General features: G+C 47.9%; 1 protein-coding gene across 7 annotated transcripts in view; it reads right to left on the minus strand.

Moving 5' to 3' along the window:
* NOS1AP (nitric oxide synthase 1 adaptor protein) overlaps positions 1 to 16,357 on the minus strand; it is a 43,653-nt gene that overhangs the window by 8,050 nt on the left and 19,246 nt on the right. For 6 of the 7 annotated variants that reach the window (XR_008451129.1, XM_054073836.1, XM_054073834.1 and 3 more), the window contains 6 exons: positions 5,982 to 6,074; positions 5,540 to 5,613; positions 4,817 to 4,925; positions 4,458 to 4,599; positions 3,080 to 3,243; positions 1,784 to 1,951 (listed from right to left, as the gene is read on the minus strand). Coding sequence is in view for 6 of the 7 variants with exons in the window: in XM_054073836.1 (XP_053929811.1) it covers positions 1,784 to 1,951; positions 3,080 to 3,243; positions 4,458 to 4,599; positions 4,817 to 4,925; positions 5,540 to 5,613; positions 5,982 to 6,074 (750 nt within the window). In the remaining variant the exon portion in view is untranslated. Of the gene's footprint in view, positions 1 to 1,783; positions 1,952 to 3,079; positions 3,244 to 4,457; positions 4,600 to 4,816; positions 4,926 to 5,539; positions 5,614 to 5,981; positions 6,075 to 16,357 lie in introns of those variants that run through there. The other variant, XM_054073838.1, reaches the window with a different exon arrangement.

Consider the following 16,357-nt stretch of genomic DNA (forward strand, 5'->3'; position numbering starts at 1 on the left):
GAGAGCTTTGAGGTAGGCAGCAGTGTCACACCAGGGCACACTCAGCAAATCCAGCACAGGAACCCTTGGCCTCTATGATGGAAAAGCCTGAGGCAAAAGGAGGTGGCACTGACCAAACCCTAAATCACGCAGGTGCGCTGCTAATGCATGAGGAAAGAGCAGCCCCGGAGAGAGCCAGATGGATGCAGAGGAGAAGACATGCTCAACTGAATGCGTAGTGCTGCTGGTGCATGAGGGTGCAGCCATGTGCCACAAGCTGGCCCTTAGCTGAGCTGTCTTTCTGGACAGGTTTCCCAGAGACTGCATAAGGCAGGGTCTTGCCTGCAGCATCTGTTGCTAGCAGGGGCTGGTGCATCAGAGCTGCCTGGAGCTGCAGGTGGTTCCAGCTGCCACAGACATTATATGCCTGTAGCAACACAGACAGCAGAACACTGCTGAGACACAGCAGCTCTGGGGATGCAATCTGACTGCTCACTCTGGCCCTGGGAAGCAGTGCCTGGATATTAGCCCAAAGGGAGTCCACAGGCAAGATACCCAGTTGACTACAGTGTTAAAGTACCCATACGCAGGCATCTATTATCGCCAGTACTGCATCCCAGGGAGGGTAGGAGGCTCTGGGGTGAGATCATCCAGGAGCCCTGCCCAGGGGCAGCAGAAGCAACCCTCTGCTCTGAGTTCTAGCAAGAAGAGCCCCAGGAGCATACTCGGACAAGAGGACAGCAGTGCAAAGACACTCAGGGGCCACACTGGCTCAGCACCCCTTCCTGCCAGCGACCCATGGCTCACACAAGCGCTCCTTTCTCCAGCAAGGGCTGAGCAAGGAGGCTCATGGAGAACTAGAGAAGCACAGATTTAAAAAGAAACAAAACAAAAAACCAATACCCCCCCTCCCCCATAAAAAAGCAGTAGTTCACTTTGGTCTAGAAAGTGACCTTGTGGAAGACAGGGGAATTCTCTGTAACCTGCTGAACCCATGAGCTGCTGCTGTGGCTGCAGGGCCCCAAAAAGCAGCACAGCTGCAAGCCACTTGCCTCCTGGATGGGTAACAGGAGGCAGCACTGGCTTTGCTAGCAAGCAGGTACTGCCTGCTTTCTCCTGAGCTGCCCAAACACAGCCAGCTAGGTGGCATGGCAGTGCCCTTAGTAGGGCAGAGTTGAAGCACAGCAAGCTTGGGAGGTGGCAGGAGCCCAGGCAAGGGGCTGGGACTTGCAACTGTCCATGAAGCCAGAACAAAGGGAAGAGAGTACAACACCTTATACTCTGAGACGGCAGCACAGAGCCAGGAAGAAAGTCAAGCAATTGCAGAGAGCTCTGTGAGGGGTCAGGGAACAAATAAAGCTAAGGTAATGAGTTGGATAAGGCATCTAGAGCCGCTCAAATGCGAAGAACCTGCAGGAAGAATGAGCTGCCAGATGCACAGCCCAGGCAGCAGTCGGCTACCACTAACTCTGAGGCCAGGTGCTGGAAAGGAGATGGGGGACCAAGAAATCTGTTGGTATGCAGGCCTAAGCACCTCATCTTTTGTGATGGGGTCAAGGCAAATTGCCACTCCCCTCCCCTTGATGTGCAGCCCAGGAGATGGTCCCTCCCCTTCCCCTGTGCCTCAGCTTCTCCCACAAGCACCATCTGAACATCTCTGCTGGGAGGCAACTTGCCATCCTCATGGAGCTGCCTGCCTTCAACAGTGCCTCCAGGCAGGAAACACTCCAGCAGCACTGAGGGGCTCAGTAGGATGCTCCAACCCTGCTGCTGCCCCTGGGGAGGAGTGAAGGAAGGAGAGAACCTGTGCCACGGCCACTTGTGTCTGCTGCTGCTGCTGCTGCAGGAGCTGCTGAAGAAGTTGCATTTGATGGTGGGCAGAGAGGGGCATTCCCAGGTCGGGTAGCTGGGCAGGCGAGGGCAGCAGCATCTTGGGCGATGCTGTCAAGATATCTTCAGGGTGGAGGCAGCCCTGCAAAACAGTGATGTCGAAAGTGTGATGCCACACCCCTTGTCACAGAGAGCCACCAAGTACACACGGGCTATGGCACACTGCAGATCCCCAAATACCCAGGAAAGAAGCCACTGCATTCAAAGCAAGTGTACACTTCATTGGAAATGGTGAAAATCGTTAAAGGCAGTATTTTTTCAGTTTTGACAACATCCCAAACACTTTTCGTAGAAAATTCCTGAAAAAAATACTTCCCACAGAATCACAGAATCACAAGGTTGGAAAGGACCCATTGGATCATTGAGTCCAACCATTCCTAACACTCCCTAAACCATGTCCCTCAGCACTTCATCCACCCATTCCTTAAACGCCTCCAGGGAAGGCGACTCGACCACCTCCCTGGGCAGCCTGTTCCAGTACCCAATGACTCTTACTGTGAAGAATTTTTTTCTGATATCCAACCTGAACCTCCCCTGACGGAGCTTCAGGCCATTCTCTCTTGTCCTGTCCCCTGTCACTTGGGAGAAGAGGCCAGCTCCCTCCTCTCCACAACCTCCTTTCAGGTAGTTGTAGAGAGTAATAAGGTCTCCCCTCAGCCTCCTCTTCTCCAGGCTAAACAACCCCAGCTCTCTCAGCCGCTCCTCGTACAACTTGTTCTCCAGCCCCTTCACCAGCTTCGTTGCTCTTCTCTGGACACGCTCCAGAGCCTCAACATCCTTCTTGTGGTGAGGGGTCCAGAACTGAACACAGTATTCGAGGTGCGGTCTCACCAGTGCCGAGTACAGAGGGAGAATAACCTTCCTGGACCTGCTGGTGACCCCATTTCTGATACAAGCCCATGGGAATTTCCACTGTCTCAAAAAATTTTGGTTTGGTTTGGCTTGGTGTTTTTTTGTGGAAAAAAATCCCGACTAGCTCTGCCCCAGACATTCTGTGTGGCTGCACATAGCTAAGCCTCAGCACAGTTCTCTCCAGGAGCACCCTGGGCCCCAAGCCAAAGGGCAGCCTGGCGGTGGCAGACAACTTTTATCTGAGAACTACAGAACACTAGAAAATCCCTCCTGATACCTGGGCCCATGGGGTGCACATCAGAGCCTTGGGGCTGGGGCCGCATTGTGACCCTAGAGTGGAGGGCAGGAGCCCACGCACCTTGGTGTCAGTGTAGGTGCTTGCCTCCTTGCCCACAGCATCAAGGTCAGTCACGCCGCGGCTGAAGTCGAGGATGTCAGCTCCGGGCAGTGGCAGCTCCACGGCATCAATGTCTGTCTCCTCTGCTGAGGCAGCCCCCCTTTCCACACCAGCAAGGCGGCAGGCTGCAGGAACAGAGCCACAGCAGAGCATGGCCTGCTTACTATGGTGTGCCCATGGTATGGCAAGTGATGACCACTGGCCAGCCCCCACCGCCTCCATGCCACCCACCCTCCAGCTCTGGGTAAAAGCAAGTACAGAGTGACAGGGCTGTGCTTCTTGCTGCCATCTGGAATAGAGCTTGCAGCTGCAAACACACCCAGACCTGGCACAGCAAACCTGGGGAGCAGGAGCCAACACCCCTCTGTGGGACAAATAGGTCATCAAGAGCAAAAGTCACAGAGAAAGCTAAATAAAGGTAAACAAAGACATTACAGGGAATAAAAAAATTCCCAGGGAACTGCATAACATGGTCAGGGCATTGTATGGAGGAAAACTAAACAATGACCAGTCCAGGACAGCCCAAGGATTAGGTCATCACAATAGCACTGGTTGCAGAGGCATGCAGGAAACTGCATCACAGCCTAGGCTGCTCCTGGTGGGATAGGGACCCAGCCACAGGACAGGCACGGGCAGGGCAGGCAGGGCAGGGCAACCGCCACACAGATGGGCAGCAGGACTTAGCAGCACTGCAACAGGCACTGGAGGTGTTTGACCAACAAACATGTCTTCCTGCCAGTGTAGCCACCAGCACCAAAGAACACAGCAGCTCCCCAGGGTCCCACAAAGCCTGGGGTGATGGGGCTGGACCAGCAGCCCTCCGAGCAGGGAGCATCCATCCCTGCACCCTCTGTCCACAGGGCTGAGAATGTAGGGAGGTCCACAGGCTGCCTGCAAGCCCTGGGAGCATGATACAAGACCCCACGTGTGGCTTTGTATATACAAAAATTGTGGAGAGACAGAGCCAGCCCCGCAAATACCTCTGCACACTGGGAAGGTATGTGCTTAGGGTTCTCTGCAGAAGCAGTGAGTAAACATTTGCAGCACGTGAGGCTGAGCATGGAGTGTACTTAGGCATCCAGCAGAGTCCCGGGCACTGCTAATGGGCTCCCAGCAAACAGTATGTCTGCGAGGACGATGGCTAATGCCTAGTGAGAACTCCTTGCTGGGCAATATCTCAGTTTAAATCTGAGGCACCACAGGCCAGATTACTGTGCAAATCCATTCCCTGCAGGTGCCAGCCAGCAAGGAGCAGTATGGGAAGACGGTGGCTCTGCAGATCATGTCTGTCAGGCTTCAGGACCCTCACACCACTCCTGCCTCAGCCCTTGCAGAGTACCTGGGACATCCAGATCACTCCCATGCCTCATGCTGTCTCCGTCCTCCTGTCCATCTGCATTATGTTGGGTGTGCTGCAGGCTCAGCTTGTGGCAGACCTCAAATGCCTGCCCCACCGTCCGGACAATGCGCATGGCTTGGCTCTGTGGTGGGTGAAGAGAAGAACATAATCTTATCTGGGCTGCTCCTGCCCGGTGCCCTCCTCAGCCTGGCACAGTTCTCAGGGGTCTCTGAACACAGCTGCAGGCACCAGAGCTCAAATCACTGCACTGCTCCGGGCTCCTGCTGCAGTTTAGCATCACAGGATCCTATCCCAGCTGCCACAATGAGACCCTGTGACAGCAGGATGTGCTTCTTTACCTTCTTCTTGGATTTGAAGACATTGCACCTGAAGACATTGCTAGACCCATCCCTCGCTATGTAGCTGAAGATCTTTAGGTCCTGGGAGTCGTGGGACACATAGAATATCCTGCAAGGACAGAAAGGAGGGGAGAATATCAACATATATATAACCCACATGCCCAGGAGACTGCCAAGGCCACAGCCAGCACTTCCCAGGACACAATATAGGATGCTGGCTGATGCCTACCCTCTGCAGCACATCCCTACTAAAGCACATCATAAATTTTTTTGGCAGTGGTTTTGCCTCAGCTGGGAAAATTAGCCTGCTAACTCAGCAGCAGCAAGCATTTTGCAAAGGCAGCATGGGACAGAAGACAGAGCCCGTGGTTCAAGAGTCTCCCAGGGACCAAACAGAGCAAACCTCACTCCTCTGCCTTGCCCTTTAGGAGAACTGGCCTCCTCACTTGGGTGCCTGCTGCCCCTTCCCCAGTATGGCTGGGGTCATTCCTCACTCCCATTTGTTGTGTCCCAGGACACAGACACCCATGCTTTTAGCTTTTGCCAGCAAAACCGAGGAGAGAACTGGGGGACTTTGGATAATACAGAAAAGCAACACACTGTCCACAGAGATGGCGGCAGCTTTCCACTGCGAGCCCCCAGCATGGTGTTGGTGCAGTGTGTGGTACATGGTAAGTGATATAGCACCACCCAAGCCTCTATCCTCTCACTAGGCAGGCTTACCTGTAGATGGGATCATGCATGATGAGCATCTTTGTTCTCGTCCCAGGCCACTCTTTTTTCTGCAACGAAAGAAGCTGAAATGAGTACGTCAGATGCTGCTCTTGAGATCAGAGGACAGTCCAGGGACAGAGTGGTAAGCTCTTGCAACAGCTCTGCTCCTATTCCCCTGCAACCCTTCAACGAGGGCTAGGTCCTGCTGGGGACTGATGTCCCACCATCACCTCCCACGGAGGCCCCCGAGTCCCTTCTACTACACCTGCATCAGCACTGGCTTTGCAAACCTGTAGGAACACAGCTCATCCATGGCTGATCACAGCCCATCCTTCCTTCTCCCAGCCTACCAAATTTTCGCAGAAATTCAAGGACTCTGCAGGTCCCTTCACTGCAAGGCAAGGGCTCCTGCTGCCAAGGCACCGCTGCTCCAAGGACCAGAGCTGCCTACCTTCTTCTTCTTCTTCAGAATGACCTTCACACCATCCACCGACACAATTAGACTCACTTTCTTCTTCTTGATGTTCTTGGCTTTAAACTCATACTGCAGGAGATGGAAGAAAATACCTGAATTAGCCTTCCTGCATCAGGAAAGCCCCAGAGAGGGTTGAAGTGGCTCCAGCTGGAAGGGGTGAGAGGAACAGGGTAAGATTTTTCCCAGGGAAAGATTTTCATAATCCCACATGTGTTCCTGAGCACATGCCTGCATCAGCCTGCACATCCGTGGCTAGGACAGGGACTGGGAGCCTCTTTGCCCTGCAGCATCCCTGTGCCCAGCACCTGGAGGAGCATATACTCTGAAGCAATCTGGCCCCTGGATGTGGATAACACTTTGCTCAGCCCAGGATGCTGCTGGGAATGTTAACTTGTGTTTCAAAGGTACCTGCCCTGCCCCTCTGAAGGGCTGTACCTCCCTGGAGAGGGACTGGTACCTTCCCAACTCTGCTAGCTCCCAGGGCCTGGCAGCCCATGTGGGTTTGACCTGCTGGGTTGTGACTATTGCTGAGCTCTGATAAGAGAAACTTCATTTTGAGTGGGGGGGTTTAGGGGCTCAGTATAAAACTGAATATGATTGCTGAGGACTCCGTGAAACTCTCCAGGGTAGATGGGATAATGTAATTACTCGCTTCAATTAGAAGTCACTGGACAGGAAAAAAACCCAAAACCACAGGAACTTCCAAAGATCAGTGACTAAACACAAGCTCTGGCCAGCCCAATGGAGAGAACAAGACTCCACAAATCCAGCCACTTTTGCATTTAGAGTCTTGCAAGCAGGGAGGGAGCTGGCAGCGGAATAGGCTAGGACTATGGGGAGTTCCATAACTGGTCAACCATGGGTGCACCCACATCAGGTACCTACTGGTATGCTGGTCCCACATGCAGGGTGCTGTGCACAGTCGTGGAGATAGACTCTCTGAGCTCACCTAGCTACAGAAAAGCTCCTCATTCCTGCAGCTTGTATGACTAAGGAAGAGGAATTTAATTAATCCTCTCATTATTTTCTCCAGTCTTGCTGCAGAGGGAACACAGGACAAACACCCTGATACAAAGCCCTGCCTTCTGCTCCACACTGAGCCTTCATTTGACATTTCCAGAACTGCATAATATATTAACTTTTGGCAGCCAGATACAGCAGGCCAGGGAAGGGTACTGGCCCATGACCTGCAATTAAATGATAGAAGACTTGAAAAATACAATTCCTCAAAGCCATTTTAAAGTCACTGATGGGGATGGGGAGATAGAGATGAGTCAGAAAACAACAAGGGGGAATTGCAGCTCTGTCCTCTTCAGTGCACAGACCAGGCAAGCCATGCAAGCCCACCCACACCAGGGTTGAAGCCATAACGATGGGCTGGAAAGAGCAGAGCTCAAATTCCCACCATGGCCACAGCTAGCCTCAAATCCCCAGTACCAACTCATATATTGCTTGCAGGGCTTATACTCATGGAGAAGAGTCTCACCACAGTCCCCTCATCAGAGAGCCGACTGGGGTGGGTTTTCAAGTCCCATCTCTCATATTCTCCTTCCCTGTTGTTACAAAGCTGAGGTGAAACTGCATATAAAAGGCCTCCATTCCATGCCTTTTTAAGACATCAGACCAGTACTGAAATCACAGCAGTGGCATCTGGTACATAACACTAATGAACATATTGATTTAGCCCTGCAAAACTTCAGCCTGGCTACCTTGAAGTAATTAACGCAGCACCTTCTGAAGCTCTGCATGCAATTTTTACAGGAGCCTCAGGCTGAGCTGGATGCTCTCCGCAGCACCCACAGTGACCGCAGGGCACCTTGTGGAGATGCAGCCTCACTTATTGCCTCTAACGATCACTGATTATAAACATCAAATTGTGTTCCTGAGCTGCTCGAGCTATAGGGGTTTCTATTGTGGGCCAGCCCAAGTGTTAATTAATGTGGGCCTGGAAGAGACAGCAACTCTGAAAAATATCTTGGGGTTAGAAAGATTATTTTTAGCCTTGTAACAACCCCAGGACAACAATGCAGACAGGCTAGGATGTTTCAGCTAAGATGCTACTCAGCCTCAGCAAGTTTCAGGGAATCAACAGGGAGCTCCTCTCAGAGGTTTCCACAATCCCTGCCTGCAGGCAAGGGATTCTGCCCAGGCTTGCCCTAAGCCTGGCAGAGGGGAGTTTCATGGGGAAAACTGTTTTGCTTCTGTCACACTGAATCCAAAGTCCCCTTGTGCTGACGGCTCACAGCAAAACTCCAGCAAGAACTTGATGGAAGCCAGCAAAGTAGTCAAGTTCTCAGAAGGACTGACTGGCCAGATTTGTTAAACCCTTGCATAAATCCAGGCCTTTACCACAATGTCAAGGTGTGAGCCAAGCTCCTTTGCAAGTCAGAGCCATGCACTTAGGAGAGCTATTGCACATCCTGCCCCAACCAGAGCTCAGTAGTGCAAATACTCCAGTGAGTGCAGGTTCTCTTTAGGACACATTTCCCATGCAACAAAGCGCAGCTCTAACCAATAAAATGCTAATGAATTCATGCACACTGGGTGTCTAATGAAACACTAACTGTAGCTTAATAACAAAGCAGAGAGCAAGAGTATTCAATAAAATGGCAATTCAGCCTAGCGGCCTCTCGCATCACAGTGCAGCACACCAATTCCCACAGGCCAGGAGATGCACTGCTGATTTTTCAGACTTTCAAATCTGAATTGGGCAAATAGGTACAAGAAGGGAGGAAAAGCACCAGAGAGAGGGCAGGAGACCAAACCGAGAGGGAGAACGTACTGCTCTGCAGAGCCTAGCACATACATTTGTGTGCTGTTTACACCATGCTTACAGACACAGCATACATTTTGCTCATTCAGCAAACCAGAGGAATTTCACCCCCAGCAGTAGCCCTGGCTATACTTCCTATACAAAGGATGTATAAGTTTTACACAGTTCCTCTAAGTGAGATTTGAAGCCACAGGGACTGTAAGGGATGAACCCCAAACTGTACAGGGCAGAATCTCTGCTCAGGACCTACTGGCTCCTGGTGTAGCAGTTCACGTTAGCAGTGGCAGGCAGCTGCCATTACCACCTCTGCTCAGTGCCCTGCTGTGCTGGGATACTGCTCACTTGGCTACAGCTGAAGAAAGGCATGTCTGACCACAAGTCCTTGGCACATCCCAGCAAGCCCCTACAGCTCTGGGAAGGGCAGTGGCTGATGGCTGCAGTCAGCCCAGGCACAAGATGAGGAGCAGTACTTGGCTGGGCTGGGTGCCCCTGCAACGCACCTGGAGGGGTAGCTGCCCTATGCTACCTCCTCTAACTTCTCCAAAGCAATCACGAGTCCTTTTCATCACCATGCTACGATGCCAGTATTGGGCTTTTGTTGCTGAAGACTCTTTGATAGTCTCACCAACATGCTACACATCAACAGGATCTGCCCTTGCTAACGCGCACCCTGCAAGCCCATTTACTAAGGGGGCAATGGGAAACTTCTGTTTGTATGATTGATCAGGACCTCTCTTGCTTGGAATTATTGTTGACCACAGCCTCTCTTCTCGTCCTGAGCACCAAGATCTGCTAGGTCTGCCCACGTTTGTCAACATCCCTCTTCTGCTGTAAAATAGAGAGAGAAAGACTTAAGAGGGATGACAAAACATTAGGGTTTCAGCTTTTCCTGTGCTGGAGGAGGACAGAGGTGATGGTGGAGTTGGAAATGCTACTAAAGGGACTCTGAGATCATCTGCAGAACTACATCCAAAACCAGTGGACATCAGGTGACCCAGAGAAGAAAACTGCACTCTTCCAGGGAAGGTGGATCAATGCCTTACAACCCTGGCTGGGAATATACTCTGCAATATACTCCCAAAAGTGCACTATAAATTACACTATTGCTTGCTATCAAGAAGAGTTAGCTTCTGCTAACTCTGTACGTGGCCAAGTAAAAAATGGTTTCTCAAAGCTGTCAGCGTGAGACCTGCTCTGCAGCTGGAAGGGGATGGGGACGTTCAAGAGGAGCTCTGATGTGCATTGCAACAGGAGCAATGGGAACGTCTCTGTAATCATATGCAAAGACCTGGGTGTCAGCAATTTATCCCACGCTCTCTGAATATAGCATTCTAATTGTAGGTAACTCTTTTCTGTTTGGTTTCACACCATATAGCATTTTACTGTATTACTCAGAAATAACTTAAAGGGCCTTGACTTTCAACCTAGGTACTGGGCTGGTCTTGAGCACAACTCTGGATTTTGCAATATTTGTAACAATACTACAAGTTTGGTTTAAGTATATTGATTCTTGGCTACAGCAATGTGGCAATCTCAGAAGATACATAATTTCAGAGAAAGACAGAAAAAGGAAAGAGCAACAGAGGAACCCTTCCAATCCTGGATTTGCACAGCTCCACAGACAGTCTCTTACTAAAGCTCTACGCACTCTAACAAAATTTTTAAGCAAAGATTGAAGATAAATATTTGAGATATACCAAAGTTTAAAAAAAATTTCAATAAAAACCCTAAAGATGGTCTTAGTAATGAAAAAGAAGTATTAGATCACCAGCTAAAAAGTGAATAAAGATCATCCCTTAATTTTATACCAAAAAAAAGTTCATTTAGTGAGAATTAATTGATAAGTTTTGCTGCAGCTGGTTTGTGTTTAATTATCTTGTCATATAAATCTGTCTTGTAAGATGTAGCTGGTTTAGGTCAAGAGATAATCTGCTTTAGGGCTGCAAGAATTTATTGGTATGTTTAGTTGTCTTGTAAGATATAGCTGTTTTAGATCAGGAGATAACCTGAAGAAAGTCTCCAGATATGGCATGGTTGGATAACTGAAGAAAAAAAAAAAGCAAAAGGAACATCCTTTTACACAGTTCTTTGTCTAAAACTAGTATATATACCTACTGCTTTTGTAAGATGTTATGGCTTTTTTAGAAGGGCATCCAATTCAGTGCTGAAGTGTAAAATAAAAATATTATTGCCTTTGCTTCAAAGACTTTGTCCTTTTCAATATTTTACCAGTGAATGAGTGTTTCTCACAATCTCATCAATTAGAAAAGAAACATCTATTTCGTCAGAGCACAGAGACTTACTATTGACCTCAGGTTTTTAGGAGTCTATTTTCAAAATCTGCACAAAAGACAGAGTTCACTATTCAAATAACACCAGATGGAAAATAATGCCAGATGGTGCATCATTAAACTCTGCATACTAGCGGAGTATTAAACTTGCGATGTAACCTTGTCAGCTTACAGTTAAACTTAATGTATGAATCCAAGTGTGATGGGCATGAAAAACTCAGCATCCATAGAAACATGTTATCTGTCCCTGTTGTGCTGTTTCTTCACAATAAAAGTGTAAGAAAACTTGTAACTACATGCTGTATGGCAGGTTAGGCAGAGCAGATATTAAGGAAGAGATATGTTTTTCTGTAACAGATTTATGATCCCCCTGCATTCACAAGCATCTGAAAAAGGTTAACTCGAATAAAAATGCCTTCATTTCATTCCATCCCATCTAAACTGCAGCAGGTCCAGATTTAAGTCCGCCCACTAGCTTTCCTCCAGCAGTAAGGAAAGAATACCAGGAATACTACATGGTCAGATTGTGCTAGCAGAATAAAAATAAGTCGGAAAATCTTTAATCAAAAGTGCACCTAAATGTATTGAGTTGTCCTTGTCCCTCTCATCCTCTATCTTCCTCCTCCTCAAAAAAAAAAGGACAAAGCTTACAAGCTTGTACGGGGGAATAGAGCAGTGCTCTGAGAATTCAATTAATGAGGAAAAAAGCTAGTAGGGCAGCAGAGACCAGGGGGGTAGTTAGCAGGGTACCCATGTGTGGTGCATCTCTCCCTCCTGCTGCCTCCAAAGCAGAAAGGCACTTACCAGCCTGCATCTCCCTCGTGCATTGTCTCATCTCTATGAAGCATTTGTCAGGGGATAAAGTGGCTGGAAAGCAGGATATGTTCCAGGAGGGTGGTCAGCTTCATCCAAGAGGCATTTCTGAACAAAGCTTCAAAAGATCTGACAGTCCACTGTTTCTGGACTACACTTTAAACCCACAGGGGACTCAAGCTTGCTGAAGGGAAGTATACCAGAATACCTGCTTAGTGTACTAATCTGATCAGTAACAAATGGTCTAAACCTAATTTTTAGAAAGACCGCCTCATCCACCCTACCAAAGCGTGCTGTGTTGCCTGTGTCTATCGAGGACTCCTCTTTGCCACAGGCAAGCAATTTTATTGTGGCTCCAATACGGACACGTTATGACCTTGATTCCCATGTGCAGCTGTAAGGTGCATGCCCAGCAGTGGGCATGCCCATAGCCAGCAGGGTGCTTGCCTATAGGATGACAAACACAACTCCCTGTTCCCTCCTCGGACCGAGAGACAAAGAGGCAAGGACAGCGGACAGTGGGGATCTCTGCAGTGCAGTCACTTTGCTCGTGCTACCCCCTTCTGCTACCAAAACTTGGGACAAAACCAGCCTGCAGCACTTGTGCCTGCAGAGGGGACAGGTCCCACCATGGGGCACTGAGTCACAGATATGTTTGGGGGCTGCCTCTACCAGCAAACTGCCAGTGCAACATGGGCAAACATGCTGGACACACCTTTACCATCATGCTAGCTCAGGTTTCAGCTGTTCCTCAGGCTTACATTTCCCTCCATCACCCTATCTACACTCCAGTGCTGGTGGTTTTGACAGCAGCTAGAATTTGATTAAAGGGCACAATAATTTGTAAGCAAGGAAGGAGTAATTAAGTAATGGATCCTCATTCCTGGACTTAACAATACTTTTAAACTCTTCACAGTTCCTTCAGGGTTTGCGTTAGTAAATAGGGGAAAAATGTGGTTCTGAGCTGCATATGTTCATCTGAAATAAGAATGGTTTGGTTTGTACTGACAATGTCAGTGTCTGTTTTTTCCATACAATTTTCAGGTTTAATTTTGATAACCATATGTGATGGTTGCAAGTATAGACAGGTATAAATGGGAATCAGCCTAAAACTTCCTATGTTGCGAGAGCAACATAGCAGTGTTAAGGCTGTTGCTTTGCAACAATCACTGGATCACAGCACGCCCATTTATCACACAAAATATATTTTCCAGTAACATTGACTACTTCACAATGAACTCCTTCTGCTTGGTTTGCTATTTCTTACCAGATGGCTGCCTTGGGCCACTTTCTCCAATCTCCCCTCACTACCTCCAATTTCACAAGTTGCAGTGGTAAACTGGGACACATACACAAGCCATCTTCATTCTAAGCAGTTTCACAGGAATCTCATAAAAATCAGAACTCGTAAAAATTAAATCAATAACAATCCTATGGTCAAATGGATGCAGTTCCTCTAGGAAGCAGTTTATCCTCATCCACTCTTTTGCAGACATCCATTTACAAGATGATTTACCACCCTTACAAGAAATCCTTAAGGGTTCCACACCTTCCTATTCCAGTCTTAAGATGGCTTTTGGTGGTTTGTTTTTTTTGTTTGTTTGTAGGGGTTTTGTTTGTTTGGTGGTTTTTTTGATTTTTGTTTTTTGGATTTTTTAAAAAAACTTCAAATCAGAGACTTAGAAGACATCTCCAAGGCTGTTTGCCTCACTGTTTATAGCTGTTCTGTGTGTGCAGAGAGAGAGGATGCAGCGAGCAGTGCAGGACCATTCTTCCCAGCAGCATCCCTCAGCTAGACCTAGCAGCTCAAAGCCAGCAACAGGTCCCTACACACATGTTACAGTCTGCTTCATCGGGAATTAACTAATACCAAGATTATAAGAGAAAGCTAGGGACACCATTCCAGCACAGACATATCATTTCTGCCCCAGCCTGGGCACACACAGCAATGGCTGTGAGCGGGAACAACCACTTGTAGGCTGGGAAAAGCAGTGCTCCTCAACCAGGCGTGAAGGTCAGTGGAGACGGTGCCAGAGGCTAATCTCCAGCCTTGAAAACGTCTCTGAACCCTTTTTAGAAATTCAAGGAAGCAGTAACAGCATGCACTGGACTTGCCTTCACATGCTGCCATTACCAATGACCAAAGGTGGTGCATGTGAATGAACCAGTGCATGGGTGCCTATGTGATACTGCTGGAACTGGCTGCAAAAATAAACAGGCTTTGAGCTGCTCCCTTCAGTTAATGAAAACAAGGAGCAGACTCTGCATCTGCAGGCAGTGCTTTCACACTGCTTTTCACAGCCCTAGATAAAAAAGGCAAGAGAAGAGCTGTACGCATTTTAATACTTACCTTCCGTTGATAAACAAGCAGAAGTACATTCCTTAAAAACCCCACATCTGACTGGAATTTGTGGTATTTTTAATTAGATACGCGTTTGTTCGCCCTAAGCAGGCAATGGCAGCAGGTGCACAAGCTCCTTACAGTCACCCTTTGAAGAAGGTAAGAGGGTAGAAGAGGTGGGCTGTATTCATCCAGCCTACAGTCGGTTTGAACCCATGTGCTAGAATGTGCTTGGCTTAAAGAAAAGCATTGCCATGTGCAGGAGTTTAGTCATGCTTGTTTACGGGAACACCTAATTAAACTGCTGCCTCTTTCTGGCACAGGCAAGACCTGATGCCTTCAGGGATCCTGGGTGCTGGGCAGTGCAGCAGTGCCCGGTCAGGCCTCTTCCTCCTCTACAGGAATATGTAATTTCTGTATTCAAGATTAGCTTTTTTCCCCATCTTTCTAGAACAGATCCTGCTTCCAGGCAGCTGAGATCATCCCCACTGGCACAGAGGGAGCTAACACCACAGAAGATCACAGTCACCCCAAATCCACCCCAAGGGCAGGTGACAAAGAGAGGGGCATCATACCACTCAGGCTTCAGAAAGGTGTCAGCTGAGCAAAGCCAGCCAAATCAGAACGCAGTGAGATTTACACCCCGTGTTGTGAAATGCAGAGTTTATTTTGGCATTTTCTTAGTGCCCACCACAAAGCTGCTCTCCCACAGTTGCTTTAAAAGCTTGAATAAGACCAATTGAAAAGGGAGATGAGAACAGCCAAGTTTAAAAGCAGTGACAAATCAAAGGAAGGCAAGTTGTTAATACTGTAATTAAATCAGCAATTTCAGACAATTAATAAAAAATGAATGAGAACAGCATTAAACAATTAGCACACCAGAAACAAGCCAGCCCTGTAGGGCTCATTAGATGCCAGCGGTGTTCGACAATGTTTCTGGGTCGTAACTGGAGAAAAATGGTAATTATTCACATCACACTTGTTTCATGGTTCCAATTCCAACAATAACTTATGAAGGTATTAAAAATCATTCACTAAATAAAGGTATTAAAGTCAACAAGTCTGAAAACACCCTTTACAGAGTTTAAGAAAGAATTATATAGACTCAGATCCTCAAAATATTCCAAGCTAATAAGAGTTCACAGATTTTAGGTGGAGCTAGACAACAGCCAATATAGGACAATATCAAGCAAAACAGATTGCAGTACAACTCAGCGCAGCACTAGTTCTATCTATGCAAGTTGAGATCCTAATCTATATCAATGAAATTAAAAATGCATTTCACAAAGCTATTAGGTTGGCTAAGAAACTTAGAGAATACATTGCCATTTCCCCCTCCGCATGCACTTTGACAAAAATGTTCAAAAATGAAGACCCACATGAAGCAGGGACAAACAGACAGATGATAGAATGTTGCTGTGTTTCTTGGAAACCCCACAGCAAGGAGAGCACCATAATGCTCATTCGTATGCAGGTCTGGCAGAAAAAGTATTTGCTACCCAGGTCAAACGTACAGGAATTTGGCAGCTACTCACCTCAGGCTGATTTTATATTGGCATTGGCTAAGCAGCCTCAAAAAGGAAAAAAGGAACAGAAGCTGCATCCACAAACGGAGAAATGCATCCTAAATAAACCCGGGAGACATCGAAAGGTGTCATCACAGTGGAAGGGACACTGTGAAAAGAGTGTGTTCCTGGGCACATAAGCAGGGCAATGTGCAGCAAAGTAGAAAAATGACATCTCAAAATGCAGCACTATTGAAATTCATCCCAACATAACATGTTCTGCTTTATTGTACACTTCAAAGAAGCAATAGAAAAGAGTTTTGAAAAAAAACAATAAGAATAAGAGACAGTTTTCCCAGACACCTGACATTAAAGCAAATTCCGTTTAGCTTATTGAAAAAATAGGAAAGGAGGGGACCTGTCCACAGCTCTGACCTGTGACTCACGGAGCGCTCCCTCAGGTAGAATTGCTCTTTAACTCTAGGCAAAGGCAGAAGATCAACAAGCTGGGAGCTGAACTTGGATCCATTCACACCACAGGAAGACTTATCTTTTTTCATAGAAATCTCAGTGGGATCTGTACTCACCATGCTCACCACCCACTTTGGGCCAATTACTCTGGATTTCTC

This window comes from Cuculus canorus, chromosome 8 (genome assembly GCF_017976375.1).
Source record: "Cuculus canorus isolate bCucCan1 chromosome 8, bCucCan1.pri, whole genome shotgun sequence".
NCBI classification, from domain to species: domain Eukaryota; kingdom Metazoa; phylum Chordata; class Aves; order Cuculiformes; family Cuculidae; genus Cuculus; species Cuculus canorus.